This window comes from Pantherophis guttatus, chromosome 2 (assembly GCF_059756535.1).
Source record: "Pantherophis guttatus breed Tessera chromosome 2, ASM5975653v1, whole genome shotgun sequence".
In the NCBI taxonomy this organism is placed as follows: domain Eukaryota; kingdom Metazoa; phylum Chordata; class Lepidosauria; order Squamata; family Colubridae; genus Pantherophis; species Pantherophis guttatus.
This window is the reverse complement of record NC_142064.1, coordinates 262,172,019-262,190,083: the sequence shown is the minus strand read 5'-3', so window position 1 is coordinate 262,190,083 and position 18,065 is coordinate 262,172,019. Positions and strand designations below refer to the sequence as shown.

Genomic DNA, 18,065 nt, shown 5'->3' with positions numbered 1-18,065 from the left:
GATCCAACAAAGATAGGATTAGCCCTCAGTCCAGGGGTGAAATGCTCCCGGTTCGGGCGATCCGGTAGCGATGGCGGTGGGTGGTTCGGAGAACAGGTAGCAAAAATCCCTGAGCCCCTCCCCCTTGCCCAGATGAGCCACACGATCATCAGAGGCTTTTTTTTTTTTACTTTTAAAAGAATTTTTTCTTTTCTACAACCTCTTCAGCCGAAAAAATGGGATCGTCAGAGGCTGAAGAGGTTGTAAAAAAATGCTTTTTTTAAAAAAAAGTTGGCCACGCCCACCCAGTCACATTACCCCCCCCACCTAGCCATACCCACAGAACTGGTAATAACAAATGTTACATTTCACCACTGCCTCAGTCACAATAGGAATTACCCAAAGCCCCTTCATTGCAATTGTACCACCCCCAGCATTTTAAACTTCCACCAAACGTAGCTCAGACAAACTCCTAGGTTTTGTACATGACACCATGGGAGTCTGACAACAGCCAATAGAATACATGTTCTTGCACAGGAACAGGAAGTTCTAGTGCAAAGCCCAAGAGAAGGTATAAATACCCCCCACTCTCAACTCCATCTGATCAGCTGCACCAGAACCACAAACGTGTGGTCCCTGTTCATCAATAAATGGACCCTTTTTCCAATCAGCCTCCAGCCTCCATTTTGTCTCCAGTGCCTTTCTCCCAGTTTGGAACTGAACCAGATGGATATTTCTTCCAACACTTTGCTGCTCATGAACACATTCTTTTGAGAAAAACAATTGTGCAAGAACAATTGCTGAAACTAGCGTCAAAGTTGCATCTTGTGGGAATTTTAATCGCTGTCCCTTCTAAACTAAATTGGCTTAGTCCACATTTCATACCAAGTGCTGGAAGTTTCTATTGCACAATTGAAGAGAGTTCCCCAAAGTTCTTGTTTTTTTTTTTTTTTTAAAGTAAAACTGAGCTTACGTTATAATTAGGAAGTAAGAAAATAACAGCGGCTTATTTTGTCGGGCAGTTGGCTTTTGGCTTTTGTCAGATACCAAATGCAAAAAACGAAAAGCAAAAGGATATCCATCATGCGCATAAAAAGGTGTCTACAATATAGTTTGACTCCTTGGGATAAAAATTGAACTTTGGCGGAGGTCTTGTTCTTTGCCACAGGGGGGCAGTGCTGAGCAGACATCCAATTTTCTCAGCTAAACCATTGAACCACAATAGATTTCCTACTGTGGAAAGTGTGCTTATAGTGTACTTATACAACCTAAGTACACAACTTTTCTTCTGATGTGACACAGAGGGTCTAATTAGTGAGGAATGCCAAATATATCTGCCTTTCGAAACTCAGCACTATTTTATCACCCCAGCCATTTCGTTTCATGATTTTTAAAGTAGCGTCAAACTTCTATATTCATAAATAGTATACATTACTGAATTAAAGGAAGGGGGGGTGTCCTAATTTTTTTTCCTCTGCTACCAGAGGAAAAAAAAGAAATAACATAAGTGGAAAACACCCTGACTGGAATCTTTACTCTGTAAACTTGATTCCTGGATCCCCACAATTTTCTAAATTAGTGAAACACATTGTATTATAAACAAGACAGAAAAAAAAATTCAAACTTGCTGTTGTACTCTCACTAAATGAACTGTTATAAGCCGAGGACTACCTATATTATATATATATATATATATCCCTTGGACTGCAAGGCGATCAAACCAGTCACTCCTAGAGGAGATCAACCCTGACTGCTCTTTAGAAGGCCAGATCCTGAAGATGAAACTCAAATACTTTGGCCACCTAATGAGAAGGAAGGACTCACTGGAGAAGAGCCTAATGCTGGGAAAGATTGAGAGCAAAAGAAGAACGGGACGGCAGAGAATGAGGTGGCTGGATGGAGTCACTGAAGCAGTCGGAGTGAGCTTAAATGGACTCCAGGGGATGGTAGAGACCAGGAAGGCCTGGAGGAACGTTGTCCATGGGGTCACGATGGGTCAGACACGACTTCGCAACTAACAACAACAACCTATATCGGAATGGGACAAGTCCTAGACCTAGACCCACCTATATCAGGAAACAAGAGAGGACAAATATGCAGATCTCTTCTTACCTTTCTGGTCTTTTTCCAGTAATCCCGAAGGAGTGGGAGGCAGCGATTTCCAGGGACGGACAAGGGCGTGTTTCTGAGTTCGTGGCTTCGAGCGCAGAACCGGACTCTGGCTTGGCAGAGCACTGAATTCAACTTGAGAAGTGAGGCTCTGGATTCGGAAAGCAAGAGAAAGAAAAGTGGAATGGGGTGCTTATCTGAATCGAACTTAGCACAGTGTCTCTCACCCTTGGAAACTTGAAGATGTGTGGACTTCATCTCCCAGAATTCCCCAGCCAGCAGCATCTTCAAGTTTCCAAAACAGAGAAACAGTGCTTTTAAAACAGGCTGCGTTTTAATTAGAATATTGTTGTACGTTTCAACTGTTTTAGAATCTTACTGAAGGATTACGGGTAGTCCTCGACTTAAAACCATCCCTTTGTAGTGACCGTTTTAAGTTACAACGGCACTGAAAACAGTGACTTATGATCATTTTTTTCATTCTTATACAACTGTTGCTTGCAGCATCCCCCTGGTCATATTATCAAAATCCAGACACCTGATAACTGGCATCAGGGGTGGGCTGCTGGGGGTTCGCTGGGGGTTCGGGAGAACCTCTAGCTAAGATTCTATGCAGTTCAGAGGACCCCCCCCCCAATCCCACTCCTGGCTGGCCCTGCCCACCCCACCCCTCCTCTCCCAGAAGTCCCCACACAGCCTGTTTTGGATGCAGGTAAGTACAGGGCGCACACAGAGTCTTGGGGAGGGTGAAAAACGGGCCTACCGGAAGATTGGGCCTGTTTCGGCCTCCAGAAGGTCTCTGGAGCCTAGGGAGGCCATTTTTACTATCCCGGAGGCTCAAAGAAAGCCTCTAGAGCCTGGGGAGGACAAAAACGCACACACCCCCCCACTGTGGTGCAGGAGGCTGACTAGGTCACACCCACCATGGCCACGCCCACCCAGCAACCGGACAGAGAACCCCTTGCTAAAATATTTGAAGCCCAGCCCTGACTGGCATGTATTTATGACAGTCAGTGTCCCGCGGTCATTTGATCACCTTTTATGACTTTCTGACAACAAAAGTCAACAGGGAAGCCAAATTCACTTAACAGCCGTGTCACTAATTTAACAACTGCAGTGATTCACTTAACAATGCTGGCAGGAACGATTGTAAAATGGGGCAAAAGTCACTTAACTTTCTTGGCTTAGGAATGGGAATTTTGAGCTCAGTTGTGTTTGTACATCGAACACCTGTAAGATATTGTTGCATATTCTAATTTAGAACGTTACCGAAAGGCTTTATCTCTGTTCTAGCATGGCTTATTGCTTGGGAAACCTAGTTTGGAAAGGCAGGATCCACATTTTGAAAACCTAAAAATAAAAAGGCATATAGGCCCTCGCTGAAGGATGGGTTGGTGGTGCTAAGAAGACACAGATGCTTTAATGAGTTGTTGAGTCCCTTTAAAGCAGCTCCATCTTTTTCCAGGTTCCCCCAGGAGCATTCTGGCGGGGAATTCTGGGAATTTAAGTCCATACATCTTAACATTGCCAAGATGGGCAAACATCACTCCAGTTGTTTTAGGGCTGCTGTCAGAGATGACTAGAAGAATTACAGGAATTAACATTCGGCCACATCTGGAAGGCAGGACCCTGAGGAAGGCTGCTCTATGTTTTTTTCTTAAAGGGCCAATTCATTCTCCTCTTTCTGCTTTTCAGCTGCATTCCATCTCTTCCATTACGCTCATTCCCAACTACTGTTCAGGGAAAAGTTGCCTCTTTGTGTGTTTTTAACTTGTTCTTTTGCATCCTTGGGGTCGATCCTATGCTACAGCTTCCCTCAAGTGATAGGGACCGATAATGTTTGCATAAGGTGCCTTTGCTTGACAGATGGGCCCCTTACCCGTTTTCCTGCCGTTCCTGCCATCTCTGCATCCGAAGCATCACTCTTCGGTGTCTGTTCTTCTCCTATTGCATTCATTTCATGCTCCATTTTTCTTTAAGTTGCTCCAAATGGATTGTCTGAAGACTCTTCTATGTGGAAGGATTTTCTGCTTCGCTAGAAGAAAAAAGAAACAGATTTAAGTCCTATTTGAGAATTTCAGGTGTAGGAGTTCCAAGTGAAAAGATGGTTTTGAAAATCGACTCGTTTGAGCTGTGGTACCGGAGAAGGTTCCTGCAAATTCCTTGGACAGCAAAGGTGTCTAAGAAGCAAGTACTTGAACCAATAAAAGAGAATATTTGTAGCTCAGGATTGAAATGAGGGGTCCTTGGTGCTCTCTGAGCTTGCTTGTTTTCTTGCAGACGTAACATCATAATCAGTGCTAATTATGATGTTACCTAGTTAGGGTAATGAAACATCTGTAAGAAAACAAGCAAGCTCAGAGAGCACCAAGGACCCCTCAAGTACTTGAACACATAACACCAGACATGTCACTGAAAGGCAATACCACAAAACTGTATCTCATTTATTTTGACCGTATCATGTGGAGGAATTCACTGGAGAAAGCAATTGTGCATGGAAGAATTAGCGGTAAAAGTAGCGCAGTGGTTAGAGTGCAGTACTTCAGCTACTTCAGCTGAGTGCTAGTTCAGCAGATCAGCGGATCAAATCTCACCGGCTCGAGGTTGACTCAGCCTTCCATCCTTCCGAGGTGGGTAAAATGAGGACCCAGATTGTTGGGGGCAATATGCTATTTAGTATACTGTCTTCGGTGTAAGCCGCCCAGAGTCCTCGGAGAATGGGCAACATAGAAATATGACTAATTAATAAATAAATAAATAAACCAGGCCATCAAAGAACACAATAGCTGGACAACATCAAAGATGACACCAGCATAGAAAAAAAATCAAAGATGTTGAGACTCTAGAAAGAGTGCAGAGAAGAGCAACAAAGATGATTAGGGGACTGAAGGATAAAACATGTGAAGAATGGTTGGGTATGTCTAGTTTAATGAAAAGAAGGACTAGGAGAGACATGATAGCAGTGTTCCAATATCTCAGGGGTTGCCACAAAAAAGAGGGAGTCAATCTATTCTCCAAAGCACCTGAAGGCAGGACAAGAAACAATGGGTGGAAACTAATCGAGGAGAGACGCAACCTAGAACTAAGGAGAAATTTCCTGACAGTAGAACAATTAATCAGTGGAACAACTTGCCTCCAGAAGTTGTGAATGCTCCAACACTGGAAGTTTTTAAGAAGATGTTGGATAACCATTTGTCTGAAGTGGTGTAGGGTTTCCTGCTTGGGCAGGGGGGTGGATTAGAAGACCTCCAAGGTCCCTTCCAACTCTGTTATTCTATTCTAAGTGCAAGAACAGAAGTTATGGAGAGACCTGGCCCATCAAAACACCATGAGTCACACTTGACTGAATGGATAACATCATCATCAAAAATTATACGGTTGAAATTATTTTTAATTAAAACAATTAACATATATATTAAATATATATATATAGTACATATGGGCAGGTTATAAAAACAGAAATAAAAAAAATTAAGAGAAAGTGTGAATAAATCAGGACTTTTTTTAAAATGCATTTAATTCAAGCGTATATTGCCGTCAGCACATAGGCATTTAAACATAAACATAAATCATATTCTTTGTTTGGGGGTGGGGGAGAGAAATATACACAAAGAGATTGGCTCCATGTCTTGTAAATTTATCAGTGAAACAATTAGGAAGACAATTAATGGAAGGGAGAGGCAAGTCTACAAAGAAATGGAATTGGGATTGCCAATTTACCAAGGGAAAAAGTCACTTCCTGCTCCTGGGATCTTAATAGTAGTTTACTTGGGAGAAAAGCAGCAGTGGCCAAGTCTTTTTTTTTTAGACATGTGTGGGGGAAAAAAAAAGTACTGTCTGTTAAAGCTGCCTATCCAAGTTGCTACAGATAGTCCTCCATTTACAACCATTTGTTTTAGTGACTAAAGTTACAACGGCTCTGAAAAACAGTGATGAAAACACTCTGAAAAACAGTGACTGTAAAACAGGGGTGTCAAACTTGTGAATGCATCTCGGGCTGACCATGCCCACCCCCAGTTTAATGAAGAGGGGGAAAGTCGCAATACGTCAAGTGATGATAACATGACACTGCGAGTTTGACACCCCTGCTGTAAAGCATCCAGACTATGGCTTCAAAGTAGACCACGCTCAAAATACTGCATCCAGTTTTGGTCACCATATTATAAAAAAAAGATGTTGAGACTCTGGAAAGAGTGCAGAGAAGAGCAACAAAGATGATTAGGGAGCTGGACTGGAGGCTAAAACATGAAGGAGGGTTGTAGGATTTGGATATGTCCAGTCTAGTGAAAAGAAGGACTGGGGGTGACATGATAGCAGTGTTCCAATATCTGAGGGGCTGCCACAAAAAGGAGGAGGTCAACCTATTCTCCAAAGCACCAGAAGGCAGGAGAAGAAGCAACGAATGGAACCTAATCAAGGAGAGAAGCAACCTGGAACTAAGGAGAAAATTCCTGACAGAACAATTAATCAGTGGAACGGCCTGCCTTCAGAAGTTGTGGGTGCTCCATCACTGGAGGCTTTTAAGAAGAGACTGGACAGCCACTTGTCTGGAATGGTATAGGGCCGTGATGGCGAACCTATGGCACGCGTACCACAGGTGGCACACAGAGTCATATCGGTGGGCACGCGAGCTCAGCTCTGGCCAGCTGATTTTTGGGCCTTCTGGGCCCACCAGAAGTTGGGAAACATGCTGTTTCCGGCCTCCGGAGGGCCTCCGGGGGGGGAGGACTATTTTTGGCCTCCCCAGGCTCCTAGGAAGGCTCTGGAGCATGGGGAGAGCAAAAAATGGGCCTTCTGGTCCCACTGGAAGTCGGCAAACAGGCCATTTCTGGCCTTTAGAGGGTCTCTGGGGGGTTGGGGAAGGTCGTTTTCACCCTCCCCAGGCTCCTAGAAAGCCTCTGGAGCCTGAGGAGGGCAAAAAATGGGCCTACTGGGCCCACCGTGCCATCACGTGCCAAAAGGGAAGGTATGGGGGGGAGCCGTACGTACATGCGTTAGGGGGCAGGACACATAGAATTATGGGTGTGGGCACATGCGCGCGCGACCCCCCGCGTTCCTCCCAATTTTGCACACGATGGCAAAAAGGTTAGCCATCACTGGTATAGGGTTTCCTGCTTCAGCAGGGGGGGTTGGACTAGAAGACCTCCAAGGTCCCTTCCAACTCTATTATTCTGTTTGCCTAGCTGCCACTTGCACTCCTACTACAATTTTTCAGCCTGATTCCCGTTATGCCTATTCACTCTAGTTAAGAGCTAAAATATGTACAACAAGGAGTTTCAGTTTCATCTGTAAGTGTAGGTTGTGTTGCAATACCATGTGTGCATCTGTGTGTGCGAGCATGCAGATAAGTATGTATATATATGTACGGCAAATTAAACAAAATGTTTAAAAGTTGAATGTATGTAGTTACTTACCAAGCACAACTAAATTATATTAAAGTAACCAAAATATCTTTACAATCCCCAAGGCACGTCACAGCTTTTGAGCACCCCTAATGTTTGGAAATTGAAAGTTGAAAAATTGTGTGTGAAATCTATGTGTGGAAGGCTCAAGGTTGACTCAGCCTTCCATCCTTTCTAAGGGAGGTAAATTGAGGACCCAGTTTGGGGGGGCAATAAGCTGACTTTGTATAAATATACAAAAGTATGAAGGCTATTGCTTAACGCATTGTAAGCCGCCCTGAGTCTCCGGAGAAGGGCGGCATATAAATCAAATCAAATAAATAAAAAATATGAGTGTATGTTCAGCCATATAGTTTTTAAATTTATGACTGTGTTACTTAATGATGAAGTTAGCATTATTAAACAAGGTCTAAAGTAAAGGTAAAGGTTCCCCTCGCACATATGTGCTAGTTGTTTCCGACTCTAGGGGGTGGTGCTCATCTCCGTTTCAAACTTGAAGAGCCAGCTCTGTCCGAAGATCATGTGGCTGGCATGACTAAACTCCAAAGGCGCATGGAGCGCTGTCACTTTCCCATCAAAGGTGGTCCCTATTTTTCTACTTGCATTTTTTACATACTTTCGAACTGCTAGGTTGGCAGAAGCTGGGACAACTAACGGGAGTTCACCCTGTTACATGGCACTAGGGATTCGAACCGCTGAACTGCCGACCTTTCGATCGACAAGCTCAGTGTCTTAGCCACTGAGCCACCGCGTCCCATAAACAAGGCCTATAGTACCTGTTGCAATATTTTTAGGATCAGACTCAATAATAATAATGAGGGTTAGAGGTTCAAATATATTTCTCTTTAATTATAGTAGGCATTCTATATTCACTGAATATTCACAGATAGAAGCAAGGAAAATGGTGAAGGTGGCTCCTTATATATACAAAGGGTGGAGCCAAGAGTAGGAGTGGTGAATTATGAATACATTAAGAAACAAAGAATAAGTTAACCCCTGATATCCCATATATACATTATTTACACATTAGGGAATAAGGCATTTACATCTGACAAATCCCCCTCTAAATGCCGGTTCGCTATACAACACCAATTACATTCAGATTCAGGACAATATAAGACATACAATTTGGAAGTTAAGTATTTGTGCTGTTTAGAAGGTAAAGGCTTCGTCAATATGTCAGCTAATTGTTCAGAGGTATCACAATGCACTGCTTTGATAAATCCATCTTGGGACAATTGTCTCACATGCTTAAATTTTATATCTATATGCCTGGATCTTTGTCCAATGGCATCGGATCTAGATATTTCAATGGCCGCTTTATTGTCTTCATGCATAACAAAAGGCAAAGCAGGTTTTTTCCAAACATCTGAAATTAAATCATTAAACCATACAAGGTTATTTGCAGCTTTGGATAAACAAACATATTCCGCTTCTGTGGTTGAAGTGGCTACCAGTTCTTGTTTACCAGTGTACCAGTAAACTGGACAGTCATTTAACAGAAAAATATAACCAGAAGTACTTTTTCTGCATGATGTATCTCCAGCCCAATCCGCATCTGCGTAACATGTAAGTCTTGGTTCTTTATTATCACTAGGCTCTAATACTAGACAAAAGTCTAATGTACTTTTCAGATATCTTAAAATTCTTTTGACAGCTTCCCAGTGATACATTGTTGGTTTACTAACGTGCCTTGATAATAAATTGAGTGGTAATGCAATATCTGGCCTGGTCCAATTAGATATATAAAGAAGTGAACCTATGACTGATCTATAAAATGTATTATCCTTGAATTCAGGGGAAGATTCATCAGTATTTCTAAGGAAATCAGTTTGCATAGGAGTGTCACAGGGTTTGGCATTGTTTAAATTGCATTTGTTTAGAAGTTCAATAATCTTATCTTTCTGAGTAAGTTTGAAACCCCTTCTAGTTTTGTTAATTTGTACACCAAGGTATTTGTTTACTTTACCTAGAGATTTCAACGAGAAATGTTCATTTAACTTGTTTACAAAGATTTCTCTTCTCTCTCTGTGTTTTCCTATATATAAAATATCATCTACATAAATCAATACAAACTCAACGTGATCATCACTCTTTTTGACAAAGAAACAGTTATCAGCAGTGGTAGCGTTGAAATCCATGGTTTTAAGTACTTTCACCAAGCAATCGTACCATCTTTTGCCAGATTGCTTTAATCCGTATAAACTCTTGTTCAATAGCCAAATTTCATTTTTATTAGTGTATTGACTGTGAGGTGCTCTTACGTATATTTCCTTATCCAGTTTTGCGTGTAGGTACGCAGTCTGTATGTCATATTGAAATACATCAAGATTGAGTGTGGATGCTACTACTAGAGCTGTTTTAACACTCTCTGTTCTTACTGTGGGGGAGTATGTGTCAGTATAGTCCTCCGGATATTTTTGTGCATAACCTTGTGCAACCAATCTAGCTTTGTATAAGGTATTGCCTCCTTCTAGATTCTTAATTTTATAAATCCACCTGGTACCAATAATTGTTTTATCTTTGGGTGCAATCGCAGGTGTGAATACATTTAATCCTTGCAAACTCTCCATCTCTTTTTTCATAGCTAGTTCCCATTTTTCTTTTTCTTCACGAGGTAGTTTTAATACTTCCTCATATGTATTAGGTGTTATTTGTTCACCATCCATATGCATTATGTAATCTTTGTATTTATTTGGTATTTGATTTCTGTTGTTCCTAATAGCTCTTTCTGGTTTGCTATGGTAGTCATGCAAATATCTTGCTTCCTTTTTTGTTAATGTGTCTGTTTTTATTTTGTGTTGACTATTTGTCCATGTTTTGGATTTGCTTTTACTTTTGTTAATATTTTGATTTTCTATCGTCCCTTCCTCACGAGATTTGGTATCCTTGCATTTATTCGGAAATATTTCATTAAGATGTAATTTAGACCAGTTGGCCTGTTCATGGAACACAGCTGTTCTGGAAACTATAAATTTATTATTATTATCAATGAATCTGTACCCTTTGGTGCCAGTTTCATATCCCATAAATCTTAATCTTCTGGATACGTTTTCTCCCTTTCTCCTCAATTGTTTGGGTATGTGTACGTCTGCAGTGACCCCAAATATGTGCATGTGTGCTAATTTTGGTTTCCTATTATACATCACCTCATATGGTGTCTTATTCACAATACTGGACCAGGTTCTATTTTGAGTGTAATTTGAATAATGTAGGGCTTCTGACCAAAATTGTTTGCCTAAACCAGCATCCTCTAATGTGCATCTAATCATGGTTTGTAATGTGGAATTCTTTCTCTCTACAATCCCGTTTTGGAACGCAGAAAATGGACTAGACGTGTAATGTAGCATTCCTCTATCCTTTAACCATTGGGAGAATTCCTTAGACATGAATTCACATCCCCTATCTGTCATAATTTGTTTTATTCTGATATTATGTTGTGTTTCTATGCGTTTGTAAAATTCCTTAAATTTTTGAAAGGTTTCATCCTTGTGTTTTAATGTGTAAACAAAACCATAGCGACTGTAATCGTCTACTATTGTTAGGAAGTAACGTTTTCTATAAGTGATTGATGGAGTTAATGGACCAACTAAGTCCATGTGTACTAAGTCAAAAATTTTGTTAGTTGATCTGGTGGATTTTTTTGGCCTGGGACTAGTTTTTAATTTAGTAGATTTACATACTGAGCATTCCAAATAATTTTCACAATTTTTTATTTTGACACCTTCTGCGTGTTCAGTCATTTTTTGTACTACAGGAAAACTTGCATGTCCTAACTTCCTATGTAAGATATGAGCACACTCGTCATGAATTGGTTTACCTATTTTTGGTTTCTTCTCATTGTGTGTATCTGTGTGATCATGAGATATTTTACATTCATCATTGTCACTGTTACTAATATTTTCATCATCTGCCTCAATGCAATCTTCCATATTTGAATCAATGTTATGTAACCATCTTTCTTTTGTTATCAGATAGGGTAGGCCTCCTTTAATCATCACAGTGCCTACATTTGTTTTATTCTTCTCTAAAGTTGCTTTTCCCTTTGAGAAAACTATATTGATGTCAGAATCTCTGCTTAATTTTATGGCACTTAGTATGTTATGAGGTATTTCTGGTATTAACAATACCCCCTCTATTTTTCCTAGACCAGGCAAGGTCACATTCCCTCTGCCTAATACTTGAACTTTTTCTTGATTAGCTACCTTTATTACAAACTTATCTTCTGTAAATGAAGACAATATATTTTTGTTATTAGTGGTGTGATTAGTTGCTCCAGAATCAATAAGCCAATTATTGTTCTCATTTGGTTGCGTTTTGGTGCTATCTTGTTTATTTAGTCCATTCAGTGAACCAGATTTTCTCTTTTGAATTTTCTCTGCCCCCTCTACTTTCTCTGTAATTTGGTGGGCTTCTATATTTATGTCTATCTGTGGAAGACTGTCTATAATTGTATTTATTCCTATATTCTGACCTATGTCTTTCCTTTGAAATTTTGGGGCAATCTCTTCTATTGTGTTCTCTGGACCCACAATTGTGGCATTTAAAAGTTTCATTATATTTTTCTTGGAAAGCTACCTTCCTAAAAGGTTTGTGTTCTGTGTGATTGCTATAACGATTTTTTCTTGAATTGTCTTCTGCTATCAATTTGTTAGACAGACTTTCTATTGACAAATATCCTAGATTGATGGTGTCTAAGTGTGACATAAAACTATCCCATGATGAATCAAGTGAGTTGATAATAACACTTTTCATTGTTTGATCTGAAATCACTTCCCCCCTCAAATGCAGCTCAGCTCTTATTTTGTTTAAAGATATTAAATGCTCACTTATGGAAACCCCTGGTTTTACTCTGGAAGAAAAGAAGTCCTTAGACATTCTTGTGGTGGTAGCTACACTATCGCTGTGAAACAAATTAAACATGCATTGGATTATTTCTGAAACAGTTAGATTTGGTTTGATGCTATGATATATTGCAGGAGACACGCTAGATATTATTAAGAAAAATGCCTTATGGTGTAAACAATCTATTTTTAAAGTCCAAGGTCTTCTTGGGGGACTAGTGATAAAAAATAGTAAATTTTCTTTCATAAAGACAACCTGGAGCTGTTGATACCATTCTTGTAAATTAATGCCATCAACCCTAAGTTTTGGGAAGTCATTGGGTAAATTACCCACATTATTTTGTCCATTACTTACAACCTGAGGCAGTCCGTGGTCTCGCAAGTGTAGGAAATTGCAAAACGGCATGGGAATGCTCGCAACGAGTCTGCGCGGTTCTCTGGCCAGTTCAAGTCTTTCCGGACCGTCTACGTAGTTTCGCACATGCGCGTTGTTCATTTCTTCTTTGACGTCGTCGTGGAAGGTTCTCTCCATTGCAGCTCGCTCGCTCCGTTCCTCTTCAGACGAGTCGGTCTCTGGCTCGGTCTTAGGAGTTCTGATGGCGGCGACTGTTCTTCTCTTTCTTTTGGGTGCGTTGGCACTTGCTTCGGTCTGCGGTGTAGGGCGGAATCGACATGGCTCTCTGGGCTCGGGCGTCGTCGTTCTCGAAGTCAGGATGGGAGCGTGCAGGTCTTGAAGTATTGGCTTGTTCGCTTGCTTCTTCGTTGGCGCTTTGGAAATTTTTAATTTTGGCCCGAATGCAGCAAAAAGCGTCTTCATTGCTGACTTTACTTGGGATTTCGTTAAGTCGTTTTCATTTTCTGATTCAGGCTCTTCCGAAGAGTTTGAATCCTCCTTTTCACTTTCGTTGTCTGATAACGTTTTTCGCGCCAGAAATTTTGAACTGAGCATTTTGATTGGCTCTGCTTCGCTCACTTTGGAGGCTTGTTGAAACCAAGATGGCTGCCATTCAAAATTTCGCGCGGGATCACATCTTTTCTTTTTCATAACGACTTTCTCAGTAGTCATATCACTCACAGTTTTTTGGTCTTTGGGTTTCTCTTTAGCGATGTTTTTCTCTCTCGCTGCTCCGCTGTTCTTCAGCATTTCTTGGAGGTTCGCGATGAGGCTTTCATCATTCTTCTGGCTTTTTAAAAGCTTCAGTATCTCTGACCTGAGTTCGTTATTTTCTATTTCGATTTCCTCCTGGCCATCATTTTCATTTATTAGTTCTTCTTCTTCAGTGGTGTATTCTTCGGATTCTCTCGAAATTGCGTTTGTGGATTCGTTGATTATTTCTTGTTCAGTTTCTATTTCTTTGCTGTAGGCCCTGGTGTTGGGCCTATCTTTCTTAGACATTTTTAGTTATTTATTGAATCAATTAACCATCCTCTGCTACCAGTTTGTTGCAATATTTTTAGGATCAGACTCAATAATAATAATGAGGGTTAGAGGTTCAAATATATTTCTCTTTAATTATAGTAGGCATTCTATATTCACTGAATATTCACAGATAGAAGCAAGGAAAATGGTGAAGGTGGCTCCTTATATATACAAAGGGTGGAGCCAAGAGTAGGAGTGGTGAATTATGAATACATTAAGAAACAAAGAATAAGTTAACCCCTGATATCCCATATATACATTATTTACACATTAGGGAATAAGGCATTTACATCTGACAGTACCTGTATTCTGAACATACTTCATGCATGATTCTCTGCAAACTGCCTACTTTCTTCTCTTTCACCCTGTTTCCATACACAGAAATTGCTGTATGCAATACAGACCGTGGCAAGGATGGAAATATATCGTAAAAAAGGGGAACAGCAACAAAATGTTAAATAATAGAATAGAATAACAGAGTTGGAAGGGACCTTGGAGGTCTTCTAGTCCAACCCCCTGCCCAGGCAGGAAACCCTACACCACTTCAGACAAATGGTTATCCAACATCTTCTCAAAAACTTCCAGTGTTGGAGCATTCACAACTTCCGCAGGCAAGTTGTTCCACTTATTAATTGTTCTAACTGTCAGGAAATTTCTCCTTAGTTCTAAATTGCTTCTCTCCTTGATTAGTTTCCACCCATTGCTTCTTGTTCTACCTTCAGGTGCTTTGAAGAATAGTTTGACTCCCTCTTCTTTGTGGCAACCCCTGAGATATTGGAACACTGCTATCATGTCTCCCCTAGTCCTTCTCTTCATCAAACTAGCCATGCCCAGTTCCTGCAACTGTTCTTCATATGTTTTAGCCTCCAGTCCCCTAATCATCTTTGCTGCTCTTCTCTGCACTCTTTCTAGAGTCTCCACATCTTTTTTACATCGTGACGACCAAAACTGAATGCAATATTCCAAGTGTGGCCTTACCAAGGCAGTATAAAATATCCGAAAACTCAGAAGACTAAACCTCTGGTCCTGGTGACTGATCCAGATTGGATCCTGCACTATAAAATATTTCTGCAAATCGGTAATATTCCAGAAAAATATTGCCTTCCACAAAAATCTGTTCAATTGTTTTTCCTCTTGCTAGTTTAAAGACTAGCCTTAACAGAAAATTTTTTTTGAAATGATTTTACTTCCGGTTAAATTCTCTCGCCTCCCCTTTTTACAGATGGATAATTAGTCCTGCAAATCTTCCGTTCTTCTCCAAAGCAGCTGTTGATCCACCTTGTGGCGTAAGTAGAGTTGTTTTGCCCGCATTAGGGTGTCACACTCAAATAATGAGTTCCCTGTTAAGCCAGACTTCCTCAATCTAATTTTGTCTGGCTCTGCTGGTCTATAACACCAATGATATTCACTTAAATGTCTACGTGGACTTTGTACATGGGAACTGTAACAGAATAACAGAGCTGCAAGGGCCCTTGGAGGTCTTTTAGTCCAACCCCCTGCTCCAACAGGAGACCCTATACCAGGGGTGTCAAACTCGTGGCCCATGGGCCAGTTGCGTCATATGCTGCCTCTGCCCCCGCCCAGTTTAGCGAAGCGGGAGGAAAGTCCCAATACGTCACGTGACACCGCCGTGATGCCGCGAGTTTGACACCCCTGCCCTATACGATCCCAGACAAGTGGCTGTCCAGTCTCTTCTTAAAAGCTTCTAGTGATGGAGCACCCACAACTTCTGAAGGCAAGCTGTTCCCTCTGGTTTATTGTTCTCACTGTTAGGAAATTTCTTCTTAGTTCTAGGTTGCTTCTCTCCTTGCAAACCAAGGTTCCAAAGCTTGCATTCTCTTTAAAATACTTCAAACAGCCACAAATATAGACCGTCCTGGCCAGAAATATTTGCATTTTTTACTGCCTTATTTTTTATGAAAGTGAAATGTGATCAGATCTTAACAACAGCCACAAACAATTCCCTTGGGAGGGGAGATTCATAAGCCGTCTCACCTGAGAGGGTATTCAGTGTTAAATTGCCGGAGTTTTGAACCCTAAAATTCAGGATTCTGGTTTTCCCTTTGCTTCATTCTCAATATAGGATGGATCAGAACTGCCCTGCCACTTAGTAGGTTATGCCATAACACTTGCACAGATGTACAGTATATTTTACTGGGGACATGTTAATGGCTTGTTTGGCCTTGTTGCAATTATAATGATAATTAAGCCCCTCTTCTGGCCAAATCGGGGATGGGGGGATGGGGAGTTATTTCGGCATTTCCTCTGCCCTAAACTTGATCAAATCAAGACTTCCTCCCAGCTAGCATGTTACAATACCCTGGTATTATTTTTCTCCTTTATCTATTAAAGACACAAAACAGTCCAGGTTTGAGAAAACCACGACGTGGCAAAGATTTCCAGTTCCAGTTCCTACATCAGGTGTCCACTATTTGAGCAGACAGTCCACTTTTTTCACATTATGTTCACTATTTTTTTTCACAAAAGAGTGGACATTTTTTTTTATTCAAAAGCTTTATGATGAAATGGTACGTAATCTAAAGCTGTACAGTCTAAGAGAATAAGGATAGGAGAATCGCGTTTTGTCTTTTTTTTCATAAGTTAGAATGAGACAAAGAGCAAATATCTTATTGAACTCGATTCTCCGAAAAAATTAATGATGAGATTAAAATAAAAATATATTATAAAATTATGTACAGTTCACATTTTTAAAATGTATTGTAGCTTGTGTCGACTGACCTAAAATGGCGTGTTAAAATGTTTGTAAGAAAATATATAATTTAATTGTAATTTTTTATTTATTTTTTTACTACTTAACCCCCCCCTCCCCCCCGCTTGTCCGCTATTTTTTGGAAGCAGACCTGGCAACCCTAGTGCCATGTTTCTAGTTCGGCCCAGTTTCTCCTTCCTCATATTAGCAACCTGGTTAATAAAGATCCATGGTTATCAACAGCCAAAACCCACGACATCGTCCTCTTTGACTCTCTCTGTGACCATTTGCAATAAAAACCTCCAGTACATTTTGATTATGACTATGCCAACTTTCCCCAGTGCGATCCTATTGGGGCACACAACTCCCAGAATTCCCAGTCACCGCACACTGCTTAGAAATGCTGGGGGCTGTAGTCCCCCGTATCCAGGAAGCTCTCTGTCAGCCACTGTCTGGTTTTGTCTATTTATTATCTATTTACCGGACTTGTGTGGCTGCTTATCTCATACAAGGTGGCTCACCACAATCTTTTAAACATGGTTAGAAGCACCATGCTTAGAAACATCCCCCAGGCACCAGATCAAATATCCTTACAGCCCAACCTCTACCCTAATCAAGAAAAATCGTATCTCCACAGCTTTGGGTCTTGACTTAGAATTATGGGGTTGGACCCCAAAGAATCTGGAAGACGGCAGATTGGAGTTACATCTTTCTCAATCTTGGCAGCTGGAAGATGGGTGGACTTCAACACCCAGAATTCCCCAGTGCTGACTGGGGAATTCTGGGTGTTGAAGTCCACCCATCTTCCAGCTGCCAAGATTGAGAAATTCCTGGCTTAAGGTCCCAGGCCATTAGGCCTATTCAGAACCTCTGAGCTGAAAAGCCACCTCCTACGCAGAAGATTTCCTTGTCTCTAAACAAAATCAACTTCATGAAACAAGTCCTTCTGGCACCCCACCTCTCACCTTTCTGGTCCTCTTGCTTTCACACCGCTGGCAGTTTCCGGCAGCGCTCCATTCCTCATCCCCTTCGTTCTCGCTCTGGCTTGGCTGGCGTCTGGCCTTCCTCCATGTCAGCTCATTCGGACGGTTGCTTTGAGAGAGTTTCTCCTACTGCTGCTTCCGCTGCCTCTCTCTCTCTCTCTCTCAGCTCTGCCTGGCTACGCCTCGATTTCTACACGGGAAACCACAGGCTTCCTGTTCTGGCATGCTGCTCGGCTTCAGGCAGCCATCGGATCATCTCTCGTTCACACAAACACACACACCAACCCCCCCTCCCCCCTCCCCCTTCCCCCGGCTGGCCAGAGCAGCAAAGGAAACAGACAGGTGTGTGGATGGTTTTCGTTCTTCGACTTGCTCAACCTTCAGTTTCTACAACCACTTCCCCTGTCGCAGACACTTGGGGGAAGATGGTTAACGAAAGTCTGCCTCCTTCCCATGGCACATCTGCAACACGCTGGGTTCACTTGGAGCTTTGTTTTTCCTTTCTTCAGGCCTCCCCTTCTTAATACATAGTTCGCTTTTAACAGATAACAGATTAACAGAGTTGGAAGGGATCTTACAGATCATCTAGTCCAACCCCCCGCTCAAGCAGAAGGCCCT

At 41.4% G+C, this 18,065-nt stretch overlaps 1 protein-coding gene across 1 annotated transcript in view; it reads right to left on the bottom strand.

Moving 5' to 3' along the window:
- GPSM3 (G protein signaling modulator 3) overlaps positions 1 to 17,696 on the bottom strand; it is a 29,908-nt gene extending 12,212 nt beyond the window's left edge. The window contains exons 1-3 of the mRNA XM_034421416.3: positions 17,430 to 17,696; positions 3,968 to 4,123; positions 2,092 to 2,239 (exon numbers count right to left, since the gene is read on the bottom strand). Of these exons, the coding sequence (XP_034277307.2) occupies positions 2,092 to 2,239; positions 3,968 to 4,057 (238 nt within the window). The 5' untranslated portion in view covers positions 4,058 to 4,123; positions 17,430 to 17,696. The remainder of the gene's footprint in view (positions 1 to 2,091; positions 2,240 to 3,967; positions 4,124 to 17,429) is intronic.
- Between the last annotated feature and the right edge of the window lie 369 nt (positions 17,697 to 18,065).